General features: G+C 46.2%; 1 protein-coding gene across 3 annotated transcripts in view; it reads right to left on the bottom strand.

Annotated features, from left to right (window-relative positions):
* Positions 1-12,680, bottom strand: part of LOC134965976 (testicular acid phosphatase homolog) — a 267,819-nt gene extending 255,139 nt beyond the window's left edge. For 2 of the 3 annotated variants that reach the window (XM_063942419.1, XM_063942420.1), the window contains exon 1: positions 12,326-12,679. In XM_063942419.1, coding sequence (XP_063798489.1) covers positions 12,326-12,427 — 102 coding nt within the window. In that variant the 5' untranslated portion in view covers positions 12,428-12,679. Of the gene's footprint in view, positions 1-12,325 lie in introns of all 3 variants that reach the window. The other variant, XM_063942421.1, reaches the window with a different exon arrangement.
* Between the last annotated feature and the right edge of the window lie 9,347 nt (positions 12,681-22,027).

Here is a 22,027-nt window from a genome sequence, read left to right as displayed (position 1 = left end):
TTGGGTCGGTTACTCCTCTTTGTACAGTCAGGGGTGGATGCTGGCCTAAAATTGGGCTCTATCGAGGTCCAGATTTCGGCCTTGTCCATATTTTTCCAGAAACAATTGGCTGCCCTTACAGAAGTTCAGACTTTCTTGAAAGGGGTTCTGCACATCCAACCTCCCTTTGTGCCTCCTACGGAGCCATGGGATCTTAATGTGGTGTTGCAGTTCCAGCAATCGGAGTGGTTTGAACCTTTAAGGGAGGCAGACTTAAAGTTTCTTACGTGAAAAGTAGTCACTTTGTTGGCTTTGGCATCCGGAAGGCGGGTGTCAGAATTGGGGGCCTTGTCTCACAAGAGCCCTTACCTGATTTTTCATGAGGATAGGGCTGAGTTAAGAACGCGTCAGCAGTTCCTTCCAAAGGTTGTATCATCTTTTCATATCAACCAGCCTATTGTAGTGTCAGTGGCTACTGACACTTCTATTACAGCAAAGTCCTTAGACGTAGTAAGGGCTTTAAAGATATATGTCAAGAGGACTGCTCCTCATCGAAAGTCAGAAGCATTGTTCGTGCTTTATGATCCCAATAAAATTGGGTGTCCTGCTTCAAAGCAGACTATTGGCTGCTGGATCAGTTGTACAATCCAGCATGCTTACTCTTCGGCAGGATTGCCGAAACCGAAATCGGTAAAGGCTCACTCTACTCGTAAAGTGGGCTCTTCCTGGGCGGCTGCCCGGGGTGTCTCGGGACTTCAACTTTGCAGAGCAGCTACATGGTCAGGATCAAATACATTTGCTAAATTCTACAAGTTTGATTCTTTGGCCTCTGATGACCTCCAGTTTGGTCATTCAGTTTTGCAGGGAACATCGGCACTTTCCCTCCCCTAGTGGGAGCTTTGGTATCATCCCCATGGTTCTTTGATGCACCCCAACATCCTCTAGGACGTAAGAGAAAACAGGATTTTAATAACCTACCGGTAAATCCTTTTTTTGTAGTCCATAGAGGATGTTGGGCACCCACCCAGTGCTTCTGTTCCCTGCACAGTTATTACTTGTTAAGTAATGGCAGCTGTTGCTGCCACTTTTTGGTTCATGTATATTGACATGTTTTCGTTGAGTTGCATGTGGTTACATGTTATAAGTTCAGTGTGAGTTGGTGTGAATCTCGCCACACAACAATGTAGTATCCTCTCACGAGGTTGTCCGTCTCCTCGGGCACAGTTCCTAAGCTGAGGTCTGGAGGAGGGGCATAGAGGGAGGAGCCAACCCACACTATTCAAATTTTATAGTGCCCAAGGCTCCACAGGACCCGTCTATACCCCATGGTTCTTTGATGCACCCAAACATCCTCTACGGACTACGAGAAAAGGATTTACCGGTAGGTTTAAAAATCCTGTTTTTTGGGGAGGGCAATCCAATATGGCTGGCTGAAAAAATAAATCCCCTTTCTCCCGAAAATACAAAGGTTCAGTGAAACCTGTGAGTTTTCGCTAGAAACAGCCCTGTTTTTGTCCAAAAACAAGGCTGTTTTCTGGGATTTGCTTCTCCTGCCTGAGGCAGGAGAAACATGATCTCCGATAAACAGCGTCTCCCGCTGGTTTATGGGGGTAATTGATCAGCCCAGGGCACGGAAATTATCCATGGTCAGAAAAACTAAGGGGGATATTCATGAAGCAGTGAAAAGTGTGGAGAAGTGAGCCAGTGCAGAAGTTGTCCATGGCAACCAATCAGCTGCTACGTATAATTTTAATGAATGCACTTGATAAATGTTACTTCAATGCTGATTGGTTGCCATGTGCAACTTCTCCACTGGCTCACTTCGCCACACTTTGCACTGCTTCATGAATAGACCCCTTAGTTTTTCTCCTAGTAAGTAAATCTACGTGAGCTATGAATAAAAATGACTGGACATTTTGTTTAAATTACTCTACAGAAAAAAAATGCAAAATGTGTCATCATATAATTAGCTAACGCTATGCCGTACAGCATTATACACAGTCACAGCGCCTGCTTCTTCATACAATGGATTGCAGCAAATTGCGCGGTATTGCCGCTAGAACACATTAGCCCCCTGACTCCAGCGCTGTCACTAATTACACTGGACCAATCCTGTAAAGGAAAAGAAGTGATATTGATATCTGATCACATACCACTAATAATGTGACAGGCAGAATTTGCAGAAGTCATGTTAGAAGACCCTCAGCCTTTCTCAAGGGGCAAAGAGGATTTGATGGGGAATACATGCGATTTACCAGCGGACGGGATGCTGGCTGTCCGTATCCTGACAGCGGCATTCTGACCGCTAGAATGCCGGCGGCAGGGCGAGCGCAAAGAATCCCTTTGTGGCCTCGCTGCGCTCGCCGGCAAATTGAACGGATCCCTTTGATGGAGCTGCTTACTGCTAGTTCCTATAAACAGCTCTGGTTACTCCAAGAATGGCACTGGGGTCTATCGGTGCACGGTCTGGTTCCAAATTAGCTGTGGAGCAGCTCCTCTAATAAATACTGGTAGAGGAGCAGCAGATTATTATTTATTCTTTAACAGTTATTTATATAGGGCACACATATTCTGCAGAACCAGGGGCGTAGCCAGAACTTTATGCCCCATAATAGTGCCCTAGTTCATTTTCTGCACCATAGTAGTGCCCTAGTTCATGTTATGTCACATTGTACACGTTATGTAACACAGTTGCCCCAATTCACATTATGACATACAGTGGCCCTCATTCCGAGTTGTTCGCTCGCTAGCAGTTTTTAGCAGCAGTGCAAACGCTAAGCCGCCACCCTCTGGGAGTGTATCTTAGCTTAGCAGAAGTGCGAACGAAAGGATCGCAGCGCTGCTACAAAAAAAAATTGTGCAGTTTCAGAGTAGCTGCAGACCTACTCCTACCTTGCGATCACTTCAGACAGTTTAGTTCCTGTTTTGACGTCACAAACATGCCCTGCGTTCGCCCAGCCACTCCCCCGTTTCCCCAGCCACTCCTGCGTTTTTATCTGGCACGCCTGCGTTTTTCAGCACACTCCCCGAAAACGGTCAGTTACCACCCAGAAACACCCACTTCCTGTCAATCACTCAACGATCAGCAGTGCGACTGAAAAGCATCGCTAGACCTTGTGTAAAACTACATCGGCTTTTGTGAAAGTATGTCGCGCGTGCGCACCATACGCATGCGCAGGAGTGCCGATTTTTAGCCTGATCGCTGCGCTGCAAACAACGGCAGCTAGCGATCAACTCGGAATGACCCCCTGTGTCCCCACTGGGCCGCAACTAGGGGGGGTGCTAAGGGGGCATGCGCCCCGGGTGCAGGACTTGAGGGGGCGGCCAGGAGTTACAGAGGAGCAGTCCCCCCCCCCCCCCCAGTAGTACTGTGCTACCCCAGTGAGACTGCAGACAGCTCCCAGGGCAGTGTCTCTGACCCACATGTCTGCCCGCAGCTGACTCTGACGCTGTGCTGGTGAGCTCCAGTACCTGGGATCTCTCCTATGGCAGCTACTGTCTTAAACTCTCCTCTTTGCCATGCAGTGCTGCAGCTAGCGTTCGGGGCACTGTGCAAGCTATAGAAGCGAGCTGTTGGTGCTGTGTTTTTCAGCAGGCTATGATCCCGGCTGTCTGCCCAGAACCAACCGATAACAAGCTGCCAGCTACACACCAGTGAGAGGAAACGCTGCTCAAGGCTTTTGCTTGTTAACAGGTGCAGTCAACGATGTTACAGAAATCAAAGGCTCACTTTGCTAGCTATCCACTTGACAGTGGAAACTAAAGGGTACATTTACTAAAATGGGAGTTCTATTTAAGAATGGATGTTGCCCATAGCAACCAATGAGATTGCAGGTATTATCTTCTAGAAGGTGCTAGAAAAATGAGAACTAGAATCTGATTGGTTGCTATGGGCAACATCCCATCTTAAATAGAATTCCCATATTAGTAAATTTACCCCTAAGGTTCTGGACAACCTCCAAATCTCACCAATTATTACTACAGCAGCTTTGTTGTGAGTTTAAAGACAGACTTTATTATCGGCACTGTGCTCTCAGGTAGCAGTATCTACCTTCGCTTTGCCTTCCAGATGGGGGGATGTGGTGTAGCTTAAAGGGGGATGTAGTGTAGTGATGTAGTGTACCATATAGGGTATGTAGTGTAGTAATGTATTGCAGTATATAGGGGCATGTAGTGCACTGATGTGGTGTAGCATATAATAATAATAATAATAATAATAATAATAATTTTATTTATATAGTGCTCTTTCTCCAATAGGACTCAAGGCGCTTAACAGATACAGTACATAGCATAATATAGTACAGAAAATAATGAAGTACATTTTCATAAAATACAGAAGCATGAAGATACTAAAAGGGACATTATGGAAATGCTTGAGTAAACAGGAAAGTCTTGAGTCTACTTTTGAAGGATTCTATAGTTGGGACCTCTCGCACTGTGCGGGGAAGTGAGTTCCATAGAGTCGGAGCCGCATGACTAAAAGCTCGACCCCCAGATGAGTTACGGGAGATTCTAGGTACTACTAAAAGTCCTTCATCTACAGATCGCAGTAATCGAGTGGGGCAGTATGGGGTCAGAAGCTGCTTCAGGTACTGAAAGGGTTAAAGCTCGTCTCTGCTTCAATGTCATAGAATTGCTTGTGTTATAGAACTTAATGTTCCAGCACATTTTTTGCTACTGTCCTTGTCTGTTATCTTTTTTATACCGTGTGAATAACTTTCCTATTTGAAGTACAAACTTGCCCATATATGCATATCCTTCCACTGCGGCAGTTCCTAGCCAATCATGTTATGTTAGCCCCTTTTGCGTTCTGTCCAATTAGTTATTGACTTGGGATATACACGCCCTAAATCCTTTCTTTTATATACTTTTGTTAAACGAACAATAAACAGTGTGAATCTTTACTACGTGTGTTTTGCATGTTACTCGTAGCAAAAAGGTTTACACTCACGGACGTCTACGAGGCTATCACATCGAGGGTTAAAAGATAGAGGAGCAATCCTTTCAAGTGGGGGCTCCGTCCGCGATTCAGTTGGTCGTCCCCGGATGGTAAGATAGAGAATTTATTGTCTGTCTTTGCCATACGGGATTGCGGTCATACACTGAAGCTGAATCCGTGTCAGTGTTCTGGGAACACGTGACCAAACATCTTTAATGTCTGGGACTTAAAGATACGTCTGAGAAGGGACCGGGGGTCCAAGCGCAACTCTCCAAAGACGTTAGTATCTGGGATACTTAAAATAAACCTGGGAGTCTATACATAACGAGACGTTAGTATCTGGGATACTTAAAATAGACCTGGGAGTCTATACATAACGTAGATTTTACCTCGATTTGATTGTCTATTATGTTATGGCCATAACAGATATTAGAGTATAAGTTTCATGTATTCAGCTTGACGGGTGGTAAGTATACGTCTGTTGAATACCCTTATAACTTTCTTGCTTCCTATCACAATACGCTGCATTTCCAAGTCCCTGTACGAGTGGTGAGTAAACGTACAGATTATTACTATCGATTGCTTGTTAAAGTACTATGCATATGATATTGTGATATTGTCAATAACTAATTAACTGGTTAGCTGATGCATGCATAGAAAGTTGTTGGAAATTGTGTTTTTACTATGGGCTCTGGTCAGCGTAAGAAAACTGTATACCCCCCTCCGAGACATGTAAAGAATACGTGGCCCGTAGTTCTACCTCTGATTATTATTTGATTGATCCCTGGGTGGATAATTTAGCAGGGTAGACAGAGAAAGCAGGACAGGACCCATTCCTACGGGAAGGCAGTAATTACCCTTTCTATATGGAGGATTAAAAAATATCAGTTCCCAACAGCACAGAAGGGAGGAAGTGAGAAACTGTAAATCTTTGAAAACCCTCTCGCCTCCCCCTTTACATTCCAATATATCCTGCGCTTAAAGACACAGATCTCTTAGCAGCAGTAACCCTTTCACACCAGATGGGATCGCCTCCAACTCCACTGCTAGAAAATGCGTCCACTAGCTCTATCCCTAATGCACCAGTAACCCAGAGTTTAGATAATAGTAAAACACTGTCCCAAGCCCACCATTACCCCCGATGGCTGTATATCTTATTTGCGCAAAGCTTGCAAAGGACGCAGCTATACACATATGAAGGAAGTCTTTAAAACCCGTGCTCCTTTGCCTGTGCTTTTTTGCCTGTCGCTGTAGCTTGTAAACAGAAACCTTCGGAGTCTGTTACTGAGTTTTGGAAAAGGTTTAAGGACTGCTGGACAGATGACGCTGGCTTACCTTTGCTTAACTCAGAAAGCTTACTCATTTCCACCTTCATTAACAACCTTCTACCTTCTGTCATAGTTTCTGTTAAGCAAAGCGTCTCTTCCTGGACTTCTGATAGTACGATAGATTTAAAAAAAAACATCTGTATGAGAAAGAGGCTGCAGGGTGTTTTGATGTAAAGAAACCTGCACTCACTCATAACTATCAGAACTCCAGACGCTTTGACAGACAGAACCAACCCCGCAGTCAGGGAAAGATTCACCTCTGCTGCCACTTATTATAAATGGAAGTAAAGTTCCCTTTTTTGTGGACAGCGGTGCAACAACCAGTGTTTTGTGTTCTGACCTATATGATGGTGAATTGGAAAAGACTGCTCCTTCAATGGGAATCAATGGGATACCCACCAATGCCTGACTTAGCTCAAGTAAACCCCGCTCTTTGGTCGGAAGGTCCATATGACACTGGCCTAATCTCATGCACACCATATAAGGCCAATCTCAAACCCGACTCACAACCTGTTTATCAAAAGCAGTATCCCCTCTCACCAGAAAAGATAGAAGGTCTCCGCCCCATGATACAGCAATTCTTACAACAGGGTATTCTCAGACATATTGTATCACCATACTGTACTCCTGTGAACCCTGTTGCCAAAGCTGATGGCAGTATAAGATTTGTACAGGATCTCAGAGCGATCAATCAGTTAATTGTCCCAATTGCACCAATTGTTCCAGATGTAAACTCACTCATTTCTGCAATCCCTGCAGATGCTGCGTTCTTCTCTGTAATTGATTTGAAGAATGCCTTTTTCAGCATACCTGTAGATTCACAGACACAATTACTTTTTGCCTTTTCTTTTGAGGGTAAACAACTTACCTGGTGCAGATTATTGACGCACCTGTTGTCTCCAGGCCACATTGGGGCCCTGGCAACCTCACCATGGTTCAGTCCTGCTACAGTATGCAGATGATCTGCTGCTCTGTAGTCAAACTGAGGAGGCCTGTCGAGAGGATGGTGTTTCATTACTAAACTGGCTTTGTGAATGTGGACACAAGGTGTCCAAAACAAAAATGCAATGGTGTAAAAAGCATGTTGATTACTTAGGTTTTGTGCTCACTCAGGGAGAGAGGAAAGTCAGTCCACAACGCATACAGTCTGTATTGGGCCTGGTCACCCCAACTACCCAGAAGGAACTACTGTCCTTCCTGGGTATGGTAAATTACTGCAGACAGTGGATATCTGATTGCTCTTATTATGGTAACATTTTGAGACAAGCCACACTGAAGGACAAACCTAAAACTGTACAATGGTCACAAGAAATGTTAACTGCATATGAAAGTTTAAAATGTATGTTGATGAAAAGTCCGGCACTTGGCCTCCCCAATTATGTACTACCTTTCCATCTATATGCAAGGGACAATTGTAAAACCATGGCGGGGGTGTTCACACAGTTTCATGGAGGGAAGTTGCGCCCCGTGGCATTTTTTTTTTCCAAAGTCATGCCAGTGTCTGTGCAAGGTATGCCTGCCTGCCTCAGGGCTTTGGCAGCCTGTGCAATGGTTGCAGAAATGGCCACTACCCTCACTTTAGGCCACATCACACATGATGTCCTGGCAATACTTAAAGGCTTACACACACAGCACATGTCAGCACAACGCCTTAGTGGATATGAAGTACTCCTTTTGAGTAACCCTACCCTTACCATTAAGTACACTGCTAGTTCTTCTGGCCCTGCACCCATTCTCAATGCCCTTTTAGGCTTGAAAGGTCCCGAGGATGAACCACCCGACCTACATGACTGTGCTGCTTCCATTGAAGCTGAAACTTCTCCCAGACTTGACATGTCTCCCGTTCCCATACCAGGCGCAGACATAGTTTTTGTTGACGGCTCCTGTAGTAGGCCCAATGACAATACATACCAGGCTGGCTATGCCATTGTCACCCTCCCTGACACTGTGTTGGAAACCCTACCAATACCTTATCAGTCCGCGCAAGCTGCAGAACTCATTGCACTCACTAGAGCATGTCCCTCCCTTGACAACGTCCATCTGCTCACTCAACTTCAAGCTGCTGCAACTAATACTGATCTCTCCGACTGGACTTACCCAATTCTGCAGAAAAAAATCCTAAATCAGGATTAATCTGCAAAGAGGGGAAACCCTGTATACCCCAGTCCAGTGCCCCTTTGCTCATTGCCCATTACCATGGTGTTGGTCACCATAGTAAAGCCACAACACTCCTCCTACTAACCAATGATTTTTATGTTACGAATGCCAAATCACTTGTGGACCAGTATGTTAGCAGATGCATCACTTGCCTCAGGAACAACCCTAATAAAGCTAAACACCAGCATCTTGAATACCCCACCACCCCTTTTACACACTTACAAATTGATTTTACCCATATCCCTGGTACAGGTAAACAAGAATATGCCCTGGTCATTGTAGATATGTTCTCTCGCTGGCCAGAAGTATTCCTAACTAAGTCAGAGGATGCCAAGACAGTAGCAAGAATCCTAACACAGAAAATCATCCCTAGATGGGGGTGCCCCCTGCAAATAAATAGTGATAAAGGCTCAGCCTTTACAGCCAAAATCACACAGGCCTTAGTAAAAGCTCTGCAGGTGGAGTGGAAGTTTCACATCCCGTACCACCTGCAGAGTTCAGGGGTCGTAGGAAGAATGAATAGGACCCTCAAAGACAAACTAAGGAAGGCCACAGGAGGTACCTTCCACAAGTGGAAGCAGGTCCTTCCCATTATCCTAGCAGAAATCAGAATGACCCCACAGAAAACTCTAGGATACTCACCCTTTGAAATACTAATGGGTAGACCCTTCCCCACACCCTGGGCTAAGAAACCGTTGATGATACGGAGGAGATCTAGAACTTATAAGGGAAGAGTATGTCAGGGCCCTCATAACCAAACTTGATGAGATTGAACATGATGTCGCTTGTAAAAAACCCTCTGAATCCACAGGAACCAACACACCCTTTTAAGGTCGGAGACAGAGTAGTGGTGAAGATCCTCCCCCGCAGCAAGAGCCCAGGAGACTTCACCTATGGCCCAGAGGCGGAAGTCGTTGCTGTAACCCGAACCGCAGTCCTGACAGAAGAGAGTCCCACCTGGATCCATGCTTCCCGAGTAAAGAAAATTCCTAGACCAGACCTAGAGGAGGAAACAGGTGATTCCAGTGAGGTACGAACAGGGGCGGACAGCCCTGACCTCCCACCTAGCGAAGACAGAAGACCAGAGGAGGATGAAGAAAATGCCCCCTATCTTTACCCTGGGGACTATCTTGATAGCCCTACTGGCCCATTTTCCCCTCTCAATGACTGAGGTTGATATAACTCAGAATAAGGGAAACTGACACTATGGTATAACTCTTCCACCACATACACCGCAACCTACATACTAGATTATTTCCAATTCCCCCAACTAGCTGCTGTCCAAAAGTCTGTTGACTACCAGATCCGCGCTGACACCACAGACAACCTAAGCCCCGAGGTACCTTATATTTGCGTTACAGGCCATAACTGGGGAAATGATTGCAGCTCATGGTCCGCGGCTGCCTGGAACACAGGTACCCCATGGGGCTATAAGCCCGCTGAAGCCTTAGATGAAAAGGATAAACACGGAACATCATTAACACAACGATTAACCCTTCTTAAAATGCCCAACAATTACTGCAACTCCCGCTCAGGCTAAAAATTGCGCCATTGGCGTGCAGAAAGACGTAAGCTTTGCAAGAATCATATAGTATAACAATAATGATTCTAAGAGGGGATTGAAAGGGTTAAAGCTCGTCTCTGCTTCAATGTCATAGAATTGCTTGTGTTATAGAACTTAATGTTCCAGCACATTTTTTGCTACTGTCCTTGTCTGTTATCTTTTTTATACCGTGTGAATAACTTTCCTATTTGAAGTACAAACTTGCCCATATATGCATATCCTTCCACTGCGGCAGTTCCTAGCCAATCATGTTATGTTAGCCCCTTTTGCGTTCTGTCCAATTAGTTATTGACTTGGGATATACACGCCCTAAATCCTTTCTTTTATATACTTTTGTTAAACGAACAATAAACAGTGTGAATCTTTACTACGTGTGTTTTGCATGTTACTCGTAGCAAAAAGGTTTACACTCACGGACGTCTACGAGGCTATCACATCGAGGGTTAAAAGATAGAGGAGCAATCCTTTCAGGTACCTTCGGCCCTGGTCATGTAATGCTTTGAAACTCAGTAAGCCAATCTATAAGGGGATGTAGTGTAGCATATAGGGTATGTAGTGCAGTGTATATGGGCATGTAGTGTAGTGAGTAGTTCATATTGGCAGAGTGTATTGGAATTGCCTGTAATACTGATACAGGCAATTAGGGGCCCTTATATCATACAAGGTAACAGCAGTGGTAGCGGTACTTATCAGGAGTTCTCTCCAGCGGTGAGGGACTGAGGACTGACTCCCGCTGTAGAGAAGATGCGGCGCCCGGCTCAGCGTCAGCTCCGGAGCCACGATACATGCAATGGAAATGCTGTGAGTTTCTGTAGCTGAGATCCGCTCCCGGTCTCAGCTCTGCACGCTTGCACACACCAGGACTCAGTCTCTCTCACTCACTCACTCACTCTAAAATGGAGCAGGGATTAAATCACATAGCTAGCTCCGCCTCCGAGTGACTCTTGGCACTAGGGGATTAACACTAGGGGATTCGTCCATAGACTGCTGTGTAGAAGGAGACAGGCACAGAGCGCACCATATTCTAACACTCCCCCTCGCTTAATGTTACGCATAGGGCATTTGAGGCACATAGGGGAATATTGTCCCCCCGTTTTTTCAGAAATTTTTGATAATCTGATTATTTTAGTCTGACAGGTTTTGTTTGTTTGTTTTTTTGGGGGGCGCCAAATTACTGCCTTGCTCCGGGTGATGAAAATCCTAGTTTCGGTTCTGGTCCCCACTTCATATTATGCCACATTACTGTGCCCCCTGTTCATATTATGCCACACTATAGTGTCTCCACTTCATATTATGCCTCATTACAGTGCCCCAGTTCATATTATGTAACATTATAATGACCTCCAGTTCATTTTATACAATACAATAAGCAGGTCTAGGGGTATAACTAGATTTAGAAAATGGTGTGCTATGATTAAGACAGATTTAACCAACATGATTGGACACACTAGATCACATGACCGTCCATTATAGCACTTTTTTTTATATATAAATGCAAACATGGGAGGAAACAAACATGACACAGAAAGGGTTTTGGTGGGAATTAAACCCAAGACCTCAGTGCTGTGAGGCAGCAAGCTTACCATGGTACCCCCGTGAGCCTAGTCACTGCTGCATTCTAAACAATTGCGGGTAGATTTACTAAACCTCCTAAAAATTAAAAGCAGAGGTGTTGTCCAAGGAACAAATCAGATTGTAGCCATCATTTCTTTATTGCATCCTAGAATATATTAGACAGTATCTGATTTGTTGCTAAGGGCAACATAACCACCTTTCATTTTTTAGAAACTTTAGTAACGCTACACATTGGTGTAAAATATTCACCAAGGGGTAAATTTACTAATATGGGAGTTCTGTTTAAGATACAGACGGGCAAATCGGTTTCAACAATTTCATGGATTGGAAAATGAATTCACCAATTGCTGTTGATTTATCAAACTCTTGGGGGTACATTTTACTAAATGTGAGTTCTATTTAAGATGGGATGTTGCCTATAGCAACCAATTGATACAGATTTGCCTGTCTGTATCCATAATCTGCTATGTAAGACATAATAAAAGCATAGAGTTGTGTCTGTAAATACATCTGCCGGTATTGGCGGTGGCTTCCCGGTGAGTCTGCCCAAACCTGGTTTTACCTTTAAAATGATTGCTACTTCAGACCATTGGGCAGACTCGCCGGGAAATTTCCGACGCCTGCGGATCGCAGGCTATTACATTTACACCGTGGTGTTATAATGTGAGTGTGAAAATATATTCGATCTAGGCACAATATTATTATCAAGGCTTTCTGGAGCCTTCTGTGGGAGGACTCTGCACTCACCTATTCTCTTATATAAATGTCAACAGAATTACTCACCACAACCACAAAAGCCAGCTTATCCAGACTGGAAGATGTTATGGAGAAGAGAGGCTTGGAGAACAGCAAGAAGAGACCATAGAAAGCAAATGTTGCTGCCATCCTGTAAGGAACTGGAGTAAGGAAAATGATGGAATGTAACTGAGCTCACAAGCGCAATCTGCTATTCATTGTAGTTTATGTTACAGGAGGAAGTGTACGCCAATCTCTTCCTGGCTCTACAGCGCTGCATCCTGACCGTGGTCTGTCACCATTTGCTGGATGAGAATGGCTGTATTTTATCAAGGCCTGGCTTGTTTGTCTTTCAGGAGGACATACAACCACAATTACTATAACAAGAGGATACTTGAGTTTGAGAGAGGTTACATAAGCCCTGCTCGCATGGGGCCTCATTTACAGACAGTCAGGAACAAATCCAGCTGGAAGGTGCAATTTTGCATGTTGGCCAAATAAGAAATCCAGGAAGGATTGAGGGAGGGGGGGGGGGGGGAGGGGGTGCTTAAGTCAGGTCTAAGTGACTAAATAAAAACCCAGAAATCTGCTCAGTTTCTGTGTGCTATGTGCAGATGCAGCATAAACAAGACGCCCACTGTCAGCTTCTCAGATCCGCTGCCTGCGTCCGAAGATGCAGCATTGGATCAACATCCTGACCATGGTGCTGACCATCAGATGTCAGAGCAACTGTAAGGCTGCGCAGAATGTGCGCCACAACTAAGCTGCTGAGGCCTGTGGATCCGTGTCTGAGGATGCAGTTGCTGGCTTTGTCATTCTCCCAAAAACAGCACAGACATGCCTCCATTTTTACAAATATGCCCTGCTACCTCGCCTATCTTTCAGCCTGCAGCGAACACCATACTGAGACTGGTGCCGCGGCCTAAGGGAAAACATTGGTAATTGTGACTATGTTCACCTCTGCATCAGCCCCATCGTTTGTACCGGTGCTAATATGGAGCCTTTGTTTCTGTCTAGAAATGCGCCATATAGATGCTACTTTCAACAATTAACAACTAACTTAGGGACTCATTTATTAGTTATCTTGATAAACAAGTAGTCAATTCACAATTATTATGTCCAATGTTTTAATAAGCTCTGTGCTTCTGGGCACCCTGTTCCTTCCACTATATAATGCTCAATGGGTGGTATTCAATTCTTTTCACCTTCTTCCACACCCGTTCTGTTTCTGCTGACGGGTGTGGTATAATCATTTACGCTCGCTATCCGTGGAGTAGCGAGGGCGCCCAACCCTTTACGCATCTAAACCGGATTACCATCGGTGCAGTATAACGGGGGTCACTTTAGAAAGGAGATTGGGCATGATATACAGTATCACTTGAATACCGCCCAATGTGTGATTTCCTGCTGCCTCCATTCCTCCCCTTACATCATGTCACTGCCCTGTCACATGCAGTGCTGCCCCATACCCTCCAACTGTACCTTTTTGGCAGGTACAGTACCTTTTTTTATGGTCTGTACTCAGGGGCGGATTGGGAACAAAAAGCGGCCCTGGAAAAATTTGTACTAGTGGCCCCACATGGGCAGCACCAGAGGTGTAAGGTCTAGCCATGGGCCATGGCAGCAGCACCCTCCTCCCAAGACTTTCCAGATAGTGGGCATGTCCAGCATCAAGGGGGAAGTTAAAAGGAAATAAAATTACATATTATGAGCACATTATATGATACACCTTCAGAATTTAGGAAACTATATAATTCTTTAGAAAGATATATTTTCTTGCTTATTACACCAACCGTATCCCAATCACTATTTACTCAATCATATGTCAGCCAAGCAGGCAGACAGAGCATACACTAGATCAGAGGTTCTCAAACTCGGTCCTCGGGGGCCCACACGGTGCATGTTTTGCAGGTCTCCTCACAGAATCACAAGTGAAATAATTAGCTCCACCTGTGGACCTTTTAAAATGTGTCAGTGAGTAATTAATACACCTGTGCACCTGCTGGGTTACCTGCAAAACATGCACTGTGTGGGCTCCCGAGGACCGAGTTTGAGAACCTCTGCACTAGATCATCTGCAATCACAGGCTAAGTGGCAAAGTCATTTTCATATATGCAAATTATTTTGCATCTTATTCATTATGTCTATAAAAAGGACCACATGTCCTCAAACTAAACAGGCCCCACGGGTGCGTCGGCCTACCGGGGATCTTCCCTGTAAACCCTATGGCCAATCCGCCTCTGTCTGTACTGTTTTTTAGCTCTCCAAACTTCCACTGAAAGTATAGGAAAAAATAGTAAAGTATAGAACATTTTTCGAATTTGTACTGATTTTTAGGTGTAAATTGTTGGAGGGTATGCTGCCCTCACTGACACATCACACATCTCCTGAGGGGAGTCCTACTCCTTCCACTATATAACTCTGTCTGGAGCTTCCTGCTGCCACCATTCCCTTCCTCACATCATGTTACTGCCCCTGTCACATGCAGCCCTGTCATCTCTAACACATCACACATCTCCTAATATACTCTGTGCTGCTGGGGAGTCCTACTCCTTCCTCTATATAACTCTCTGTCTGTGGTTTCCTGCTGCCTCCATTCCCCTCCTCACATCATGTCACTGCCCCCTGTCACATGCAGCCTTGTCATCTCTAACACATCACACATCTCCTGATATACTCTGTGCTGCTGGGAATCCTACTCCTTCCTCTATATAACTCTGTCTGGAGCTTCCTGCAGCCACCATTCCCTTCCTCACATCATGTTACTGCCCCTGTCACATGCAGCCCTGTCATCTCTAACACATCACACATCTCCTGATATACTCTGTGCTGCTGGGGAATCCTACTCCTCCCACTATATAACTCTCTGCCTGTGGCTTCCTGCTGCCTCCATTCCCCTCCTCACATAATGTCACTGCCCTTATCACATGCAGCCCTGACCTCACTGACAGCGGGATTGACTAGCATCCACGGCACATCCCGCCACACATTGCATTGTTACTAATTGCATATATACTAACATATGTTATTAGTACTGCAAATGACAGCTCTCCCGATAAGAGCTGTTCTTTGTGATCAGCTACGGTCACTGGACTTCCGGGTTTATGACCCAGGAGTCCGTCTGCGCATGCTTACACAGAGGTACACATGGGTAGGGGCAGAGGCACCCACGGGTAGGGGCAGAGGCACACATGGGTAGGGGCAGATGCACCCACGGGTAGGGGCAGAGGCACCCACAGGTAAGGATAGAGGCACACATGGATAGGGGCAGAGGCACACAAGGGTAGGGGCATAAGCATACGGGTAGGAGCAGAGGCATACTTTAGTTTCGAAGCTAAGCAAGGAGACCTAGGGCCCTTTGACATACAGTCAGCCTGCAAACCTAACATACGTAACATACAGCGGGCGGAGCTTGGCCTGTCGTCCCAGCAGTTACAGCACTGAGCAGGGCAGCATCAGAGGCGGGACGTGACAGAGAAGGAGGCGGATTATTCTCCTCAGCACCAGCATGTACAGCACTGAGCAGGGCAGCATCAGAGGCGGGACGTGACAGAGAAGGAGGCGGATTATTCTCCTCAGCACCAGCAGTTACAGCACTGAGCAGGGCAGCATCAGAGGCGGGACGTGACAGAGAAGGAGGCGGATTATTCTCCTCAGCACCAGCATGTACAGCACTGAGCAGGGCAGCATCAGAGGCGGGACGTGACAGAGAAGGAGGCGGATTATTCTCCTCAGCACCAGCATTTTGACAGTATCAATCCCAGAGGTGCGGCCTGACAAAGACTGGCATTATTCTTTAAATTCCATAGCGAAGCACGGGTATTCAGCTAGTATATATATATATATATATATATATATATATATATATATATATAAATCTGCAGGACTCAATCAGCACCATGGGTCTTGTTCCATAATATATACATTATAAAATCAATAACAAAATAAATGGGGGCGGGGGGGGGGGGGGAGGTATCAAACCGTCCAAAGTGAACAGGAGGAGAAGTTGCCCATAGCAACGAATCAACTTCTACTTATCATTTTAGAAAATGTATAAACATTTTTTTATTGCTAATAGTCTATTAGTTGCTATGTCTATTGGTTGTTTGTCCTCATTAGCTGGTCTGATCTATATTCCACATAGGCGGCCCGGTGCAACGTGATTTACTATCTCCTGCATAGGAGCTCGCTGCCACATGATCTATCTTCCGCATAGGCGGCCTGGTGGCTTGTGATCTACTATCTCCCACTTAGGCGACCCGATGCCACGATATCTATATCCCGCATAGGTGGGCCAGTGCCACATGATCTATCTCCCGCATAGGCGCCCTGGTGCCACACAATCTTTTTCCCACAAAGGCGCCTCGGTGCCATACGGTTTATCTAATACATAGGCGGCCAGGTGCCAAATGCCTCACTGACAGGCCAGCCAGATGCCAAGCCAAAGTATAAAATTGGGTGGCAGCCCTGAGGACACATGTCCAATGGGCCCCAGCCCAGTCCGATCCTAATAGGCATGAATTGTGTATGAATGACAGTGACAGGAATATTATTGTGCATAACAATTATTGTTGCCTATTTTACTTGAAATTGATTGCCCATTTTACTATGCATTATAAAGCAATATTCAGACATTGGTGTACAACAAGGAAAAGGGGAGAGGAAACAATGGGTCTGATTCAGATTTGGGAATAGAGTATAGTGGGTGACTGAGGCAGGGGTGACAGGTAGATAGTGGGTGACTGGAGAGACAGGGGTGACAGGGGGATAGTGTGTGACAGGGGATGCAGGGGTGGCAGTCAGATAGGTTAGGTTACTGGTGAGGCAGGGATAACAGGGAGATAGTGGGTGACTGAGGTAGGGGTAAGAGGGAGATAGGTGACTGGTGAGGCAGGGGTAAAAGGGAGATAGTGGGTGACTGAGGCAAGGGTGACAGGGAGATAGTGGGTGACTGGGGAGGCAGGGGTGATAGGGAGATAGTGGGTGACTAGGGAGGGAAGGGGGACAGTAGGTGACTGGGGAGGCAGGGGTGACAGGGAGATAGTGGATAACTGGGGAGGCAGAGGTGACAGGGAGATAATGGGTGACTGAGGCAGGGGTGACAGTGGATGCCAGTCCCTTCTTGAAGTTAGATACTCCCCTCTCTGTATGATGTGCAGTACCCGTGGTCTGTGCTTCTCAGTGCGGCTGCACATACACACATGGCACAGAAAGTACACATCAGGCAGTGGGCACTCACCTCAAACCGTGAGCAGGCAGTAGAAACAGCGCACAGCAGAGCTTCCATGTTCTTCCCGGCCATGCGACCCTCCCTTCCTCCTCCCCAACTCTGTCTGCTCCGAGTCTGGTTCCCTCGGTCAGGCAGCCCTGAGTCCCGCTGCATGGATGCAGCTCCCTCATCAGACTGGTGCTCTACGCAGCTGTATACCTCGCGTATGAGTCGCGCCGACCCTGCATACCTCCCAACTTTTTATCTGCCGTAGTCGAAGTTAGGGGGCATTGCTTAGCGGCAAGGGGTTGTAGCCTCAACCGGTATGCTGAGTCAGAGTTCCACGTACCGAATTCAACATACTGGGGGCTTGACCAGAACTCTGGGAGCTGATGTAGAGCTAACATCCTCTCCCATGTGCCCATCATCCAAACACACTGTTTAGAGACAGCAGAACAGTCCCAGAAAAACGGCACAGACTTTACTGCACTGCCGACTAGAGAGGAAGGGGCCCGGATGGAAGAGGATGCACACGGGCCCCCTCCAATATGCCCCTGAGAGGAAACACATGAAGACGAACATTTTGGAAAGAGTTTTGACAAGATGTCCATCTTCATGTGTCAAATGAAAACAACAGAAAGATTATCTAGTTTTAAAAAACGTACATATTGTTCAGCGAGGTGCAGTGAGGTCAGTGTCTGGGGAGACACTGGCTAGTATCAGAGCCAGATTTACACACACACATATGATTTTATGGTGAGTTTCGGCTATAAACAAGATAAGAATAAAACAAAGATGATATGAATAATACAAAGATGATATTTATAAGTTCATCTTTGTATTATTCCCCCCAAAAATGTCAGTAAAAACTCTGGGAGTATGACAGGTGAGGCTCTGCACATCACTGGTATTGTTGGCATACCATATTATTCCTACACAATAAGGGTTTCCATCAAGATGGCGCAAATTAGCCAGGAAAAGCATTATAATATTCAACTGCAGATTTCAGTATGAAAAACTACTGGTCCAAATTCAATTAACCGCTGTGGTAATCACAGGAATCAATTACAATACACTTTGACCATCGCCCGCATCCGGCCACTCACCACATGCATATCGGCGTTTATGAATAAACTCAGAAAGGACAGCTCTTGTGGTAAGAGCTGTACTTTGCGATGATAGGACTCTGGGGTTAGGACCCAGAGTCCTATCTGCGCATGAGTCCAGTGCCGTACGTGCTGCGGGGGTGCTCGGAGGGATCCGATTGGATCCCTCTTAGAAGGGAAGTGTGATAGAAGCCCATAGGCTTCTATAGAGCAAAGGCATCTGAATATGGCGTTGCCCACCGCTTCCAAGCACCTGGAGTATTAAGAGAGGAAGAGGCAGCCTTCGTCCAAGCGGGTCCCCTCCGCTCTAGCTGGAAGCAGCGTAGTAGCAGAGACTGACCCCTAGGAGCTCAGACTCTACTGCGCATGCACACAGGAAAATGGCTGTCATTTTCCCAGCAGTTTCCCTGCTGCGCAAAACACCGGAAAGATGGCCGCTGCACAATTTTCCCGGTGACTTGCGGAGAGTTGCTGCTGCCTGACGGAGAACTCTGAGAGATGAGTATTTAAGAAATGGGTGCAGGGTGTGTGGTGTGAGACCCCCACCCTCCCCGTTTGCGCAGCACACAGTGCTCCCATTATAGATACGTCACTGATCACTTGTTGTTAAATCTGCCCCTATATGATGGTCTGTCCCGTCTCCGACACGCGCAGAGGGAGCTGTGTGCATGGCGCCTCTTCTTCACCAATGGCCCCCTAGTCGGGGAGGAAATGTAGGAACAGTTGAAGTTAGGGGTGAGAGCCAAGGATCAAGCAGGGTAAGTATAGGGGGGACCCCCAGACCCGGGTCCAACATGCTATCAGTTAGTGATGAGCGGGTTTGGTTCCTTGGGATCTGAACCCCCCCGAACTTCACCCATTTTTGCACGGTTCCGAGCAGACTCGGATCCTCCCGCCTTGCTCGGTTAACCCGAGCGCGCCCGAACGTCATCATCCCGCTGTCGGATTCTCGCGAGATTTGTATTCTATATAAGGAGCCGCGCGTCGCCGACATTTTTCACTCGTGCATTGGAGATGATAGTGAGAGGACGTGGCTGGCGTTCTCTCAGTTTCTGTGTTCAGTGTGCTGCAAATATCTGTGCTCAGTGTGCTGCAAATATCTGTGCTCAGTGTGCTGCAAATATCTACGTTCTCTGCCTGAAAAACGCTCCATATCTGTGCTCAGTGTGCGGCAAATATCTGTGCTCAGTGTGCTTTATTGTGGGGACTGGGGACCACCAGTATTCTATAGTAGGAGGACAGTGCAGAGTTTTGCTGACCAGTGACCACCAGTATTATACGTTCTCTGCCTGAAAAACGCTCCATATCTGTGCTGCATTGTAGTATATAGTAGGAGGACAGTGCAGAATTTTGCTGACCAGTGACCACCAGAATTATATCAGTACGGTACAGTAGTCCACTGCTCTACCTACCTCTGTGTTGTCAAGTATACTATCCATCCATACCTGTGGTGCATTTAAATTTTTGTGCGCAGTATATATAGTAGTAGGACAGTGCATAATTTTGCTGATCACCTGTATATAATATATAGCAGTACGGTACAGTAGGCCACTGCTCTACCTACCTCTGTGTCGTCAAGTATACTATCCATCCATACCTGTGGTGCATTTAAGTTTTTGTGCGCAGTATATATGTTTCCACGTACCTGTGTTTGTACCTATTTGTATACCGGAGTGCCGCCGACAAGATTCTGTATTTCACCCGCCGCCATACGGGTTCGTGAGGGCACCGGACATTGATGTTCTGAGACTGGGAGTGCTGCCAAATACTTTCTATCTATATATATATATATATATATATATATAGTAGCATACCTCCCAACTGTCCCGATTTTCGCGGGACAGTCCCGTTTTTTGGGGACTGTCCCGTTGTCCCACCCGCGGGCCGCAGTGTCCCGCGGTGGGGGGGGGGGGCAGTTGGGAGGCTCTGTCTCTCGCTGCCCTGTGTCAAAGTCGAAAAATATCATGATTCACAATGCCTTGTACTAACCCCAATGCTCGTGCACCCACTCCCCCGTGCGTACGCATCCCCGCAGGTTGCATAAGGGACGCTCCAACGTCTCGTGCGCATGGAGATGTGTATTTACGGCGGAGTTTGTGAGCGTCTAGCGAGCGACTCGATCGCAACATTTTGAACCCATATAGTGTATTTAATAGTTAATATTCCCCTAAACAATGTCAGCAAGTATGTTTAGTTTAAATGGTTCCTGGACAGAGGGATTCCTCTTTGCATGATAAAGGTTGAAAGGTGGTGTCTAGTATCCAGCTGTAGAGTATTTCAATGGTAACATTTCAGTGTTGGTTAGGAAAAGATCGCTCGCTCCTGCGTATAGTTATGTACAAAAGTAGTTTATGGACATTTACTGTATTTGCTGTTTATTACACATGCGGCGGGAATCCTGAGGATACCTCCCACCTGAGCAGTTGGAGAAAGACACAGCCCACCTGTTCAAATCCACCTATGACCTTTTGTTATAATGCAGAGACACATTCCTGTGTCCAATGAACAATGAGATTATAGGGACCATTGTATTGTGAATGTATGCTGTGTATATAAGGACCACCATTGCCTGGGCCAGTCACTCACTCTCTCTGAAAGGCTTTCTCATTGAATGCTGAGGGCTGGATCCAAGACGCGCTTGCGAATCATCCCCACGTATGTATATTTCTCTGTTGCCATTTTGTTATCCTTTGTGTTTGCCATTTGTTCTCATTATGTTTGCTCGTGTTTGCGATCGCTTCGCTATTGTTCATATTATTCTTTGTTATTCTGTTTAGATTTCTATGTTAGCTTGTAGTGTATAACCTGTACTGTTTTTCCCCTTTTTACTCTAAAGCATCCACGAAGGTGTTAGAGCCGGAGTGGTTTTTAAATCCAAACAAGGTCTTGTGTATTCACTAGTTACTACAAAGGGTTTTCTTAGCGTCTCAATCGCTCAAACAGCTTACATATTATCAAGGTCAATAAGCGTTACATCATTGTAGTATTTCATTACTAAGGTTTAAAGTATAAGCATACCCTTACTGTGTGTTGTTAATAAGGTTTACTGTGTATCATTCTGTGAGCGTCTGCGCCGCTCGTGTCTCACTCTCACGGCGCAGCGTCCGCTACGCCAATAGCGTAGCATTACGGTACTCGGGCCGCCTATAGCGTGCTCGATACGAAGCGTGAGTCCGTGAGCGTACGTGTCGCTTGTGCGTCGCGCCCACGGCCTAGCGTCTGCTACGCTAAGTGCGTACCCTTACGGTACTCAGTGCGCCAATTGCGTACTTAGTCCGTAATAGTATATAGCTTATGTTTAAAGGTAATATTTGACATTATCACCTGCTTAGCAGAGCAGCGGTGAATAGACGCTGTGCGCATGCGCACAGCGTCTATTCACTGAAGTCAGAGGGAGAGGGGGCATGCCAGCGGCTCACAGAGCGCTGAACATGC

This window comes from Pseudophryne corroboree, chromosome 10 (genome assembly GCF_028390025.1).
Source record: "Pseudophryne corroboree isolate aPseCor3 chromosome 10, aPseCor3.hap2, whole genome shotgun sequence".
Taxonomy (NCBI): Eukaryota; Metazoa; Chordata; class Amphibia; order Anura; family Myobatrachidae; genus Pseudophryne; species Pseudophryne corroboree.
The sequence above is the reverse complement of the archived record's forward strand: the minus strand, read 5'-3'. Positions and strand labels throughout refer to the sequence as shown.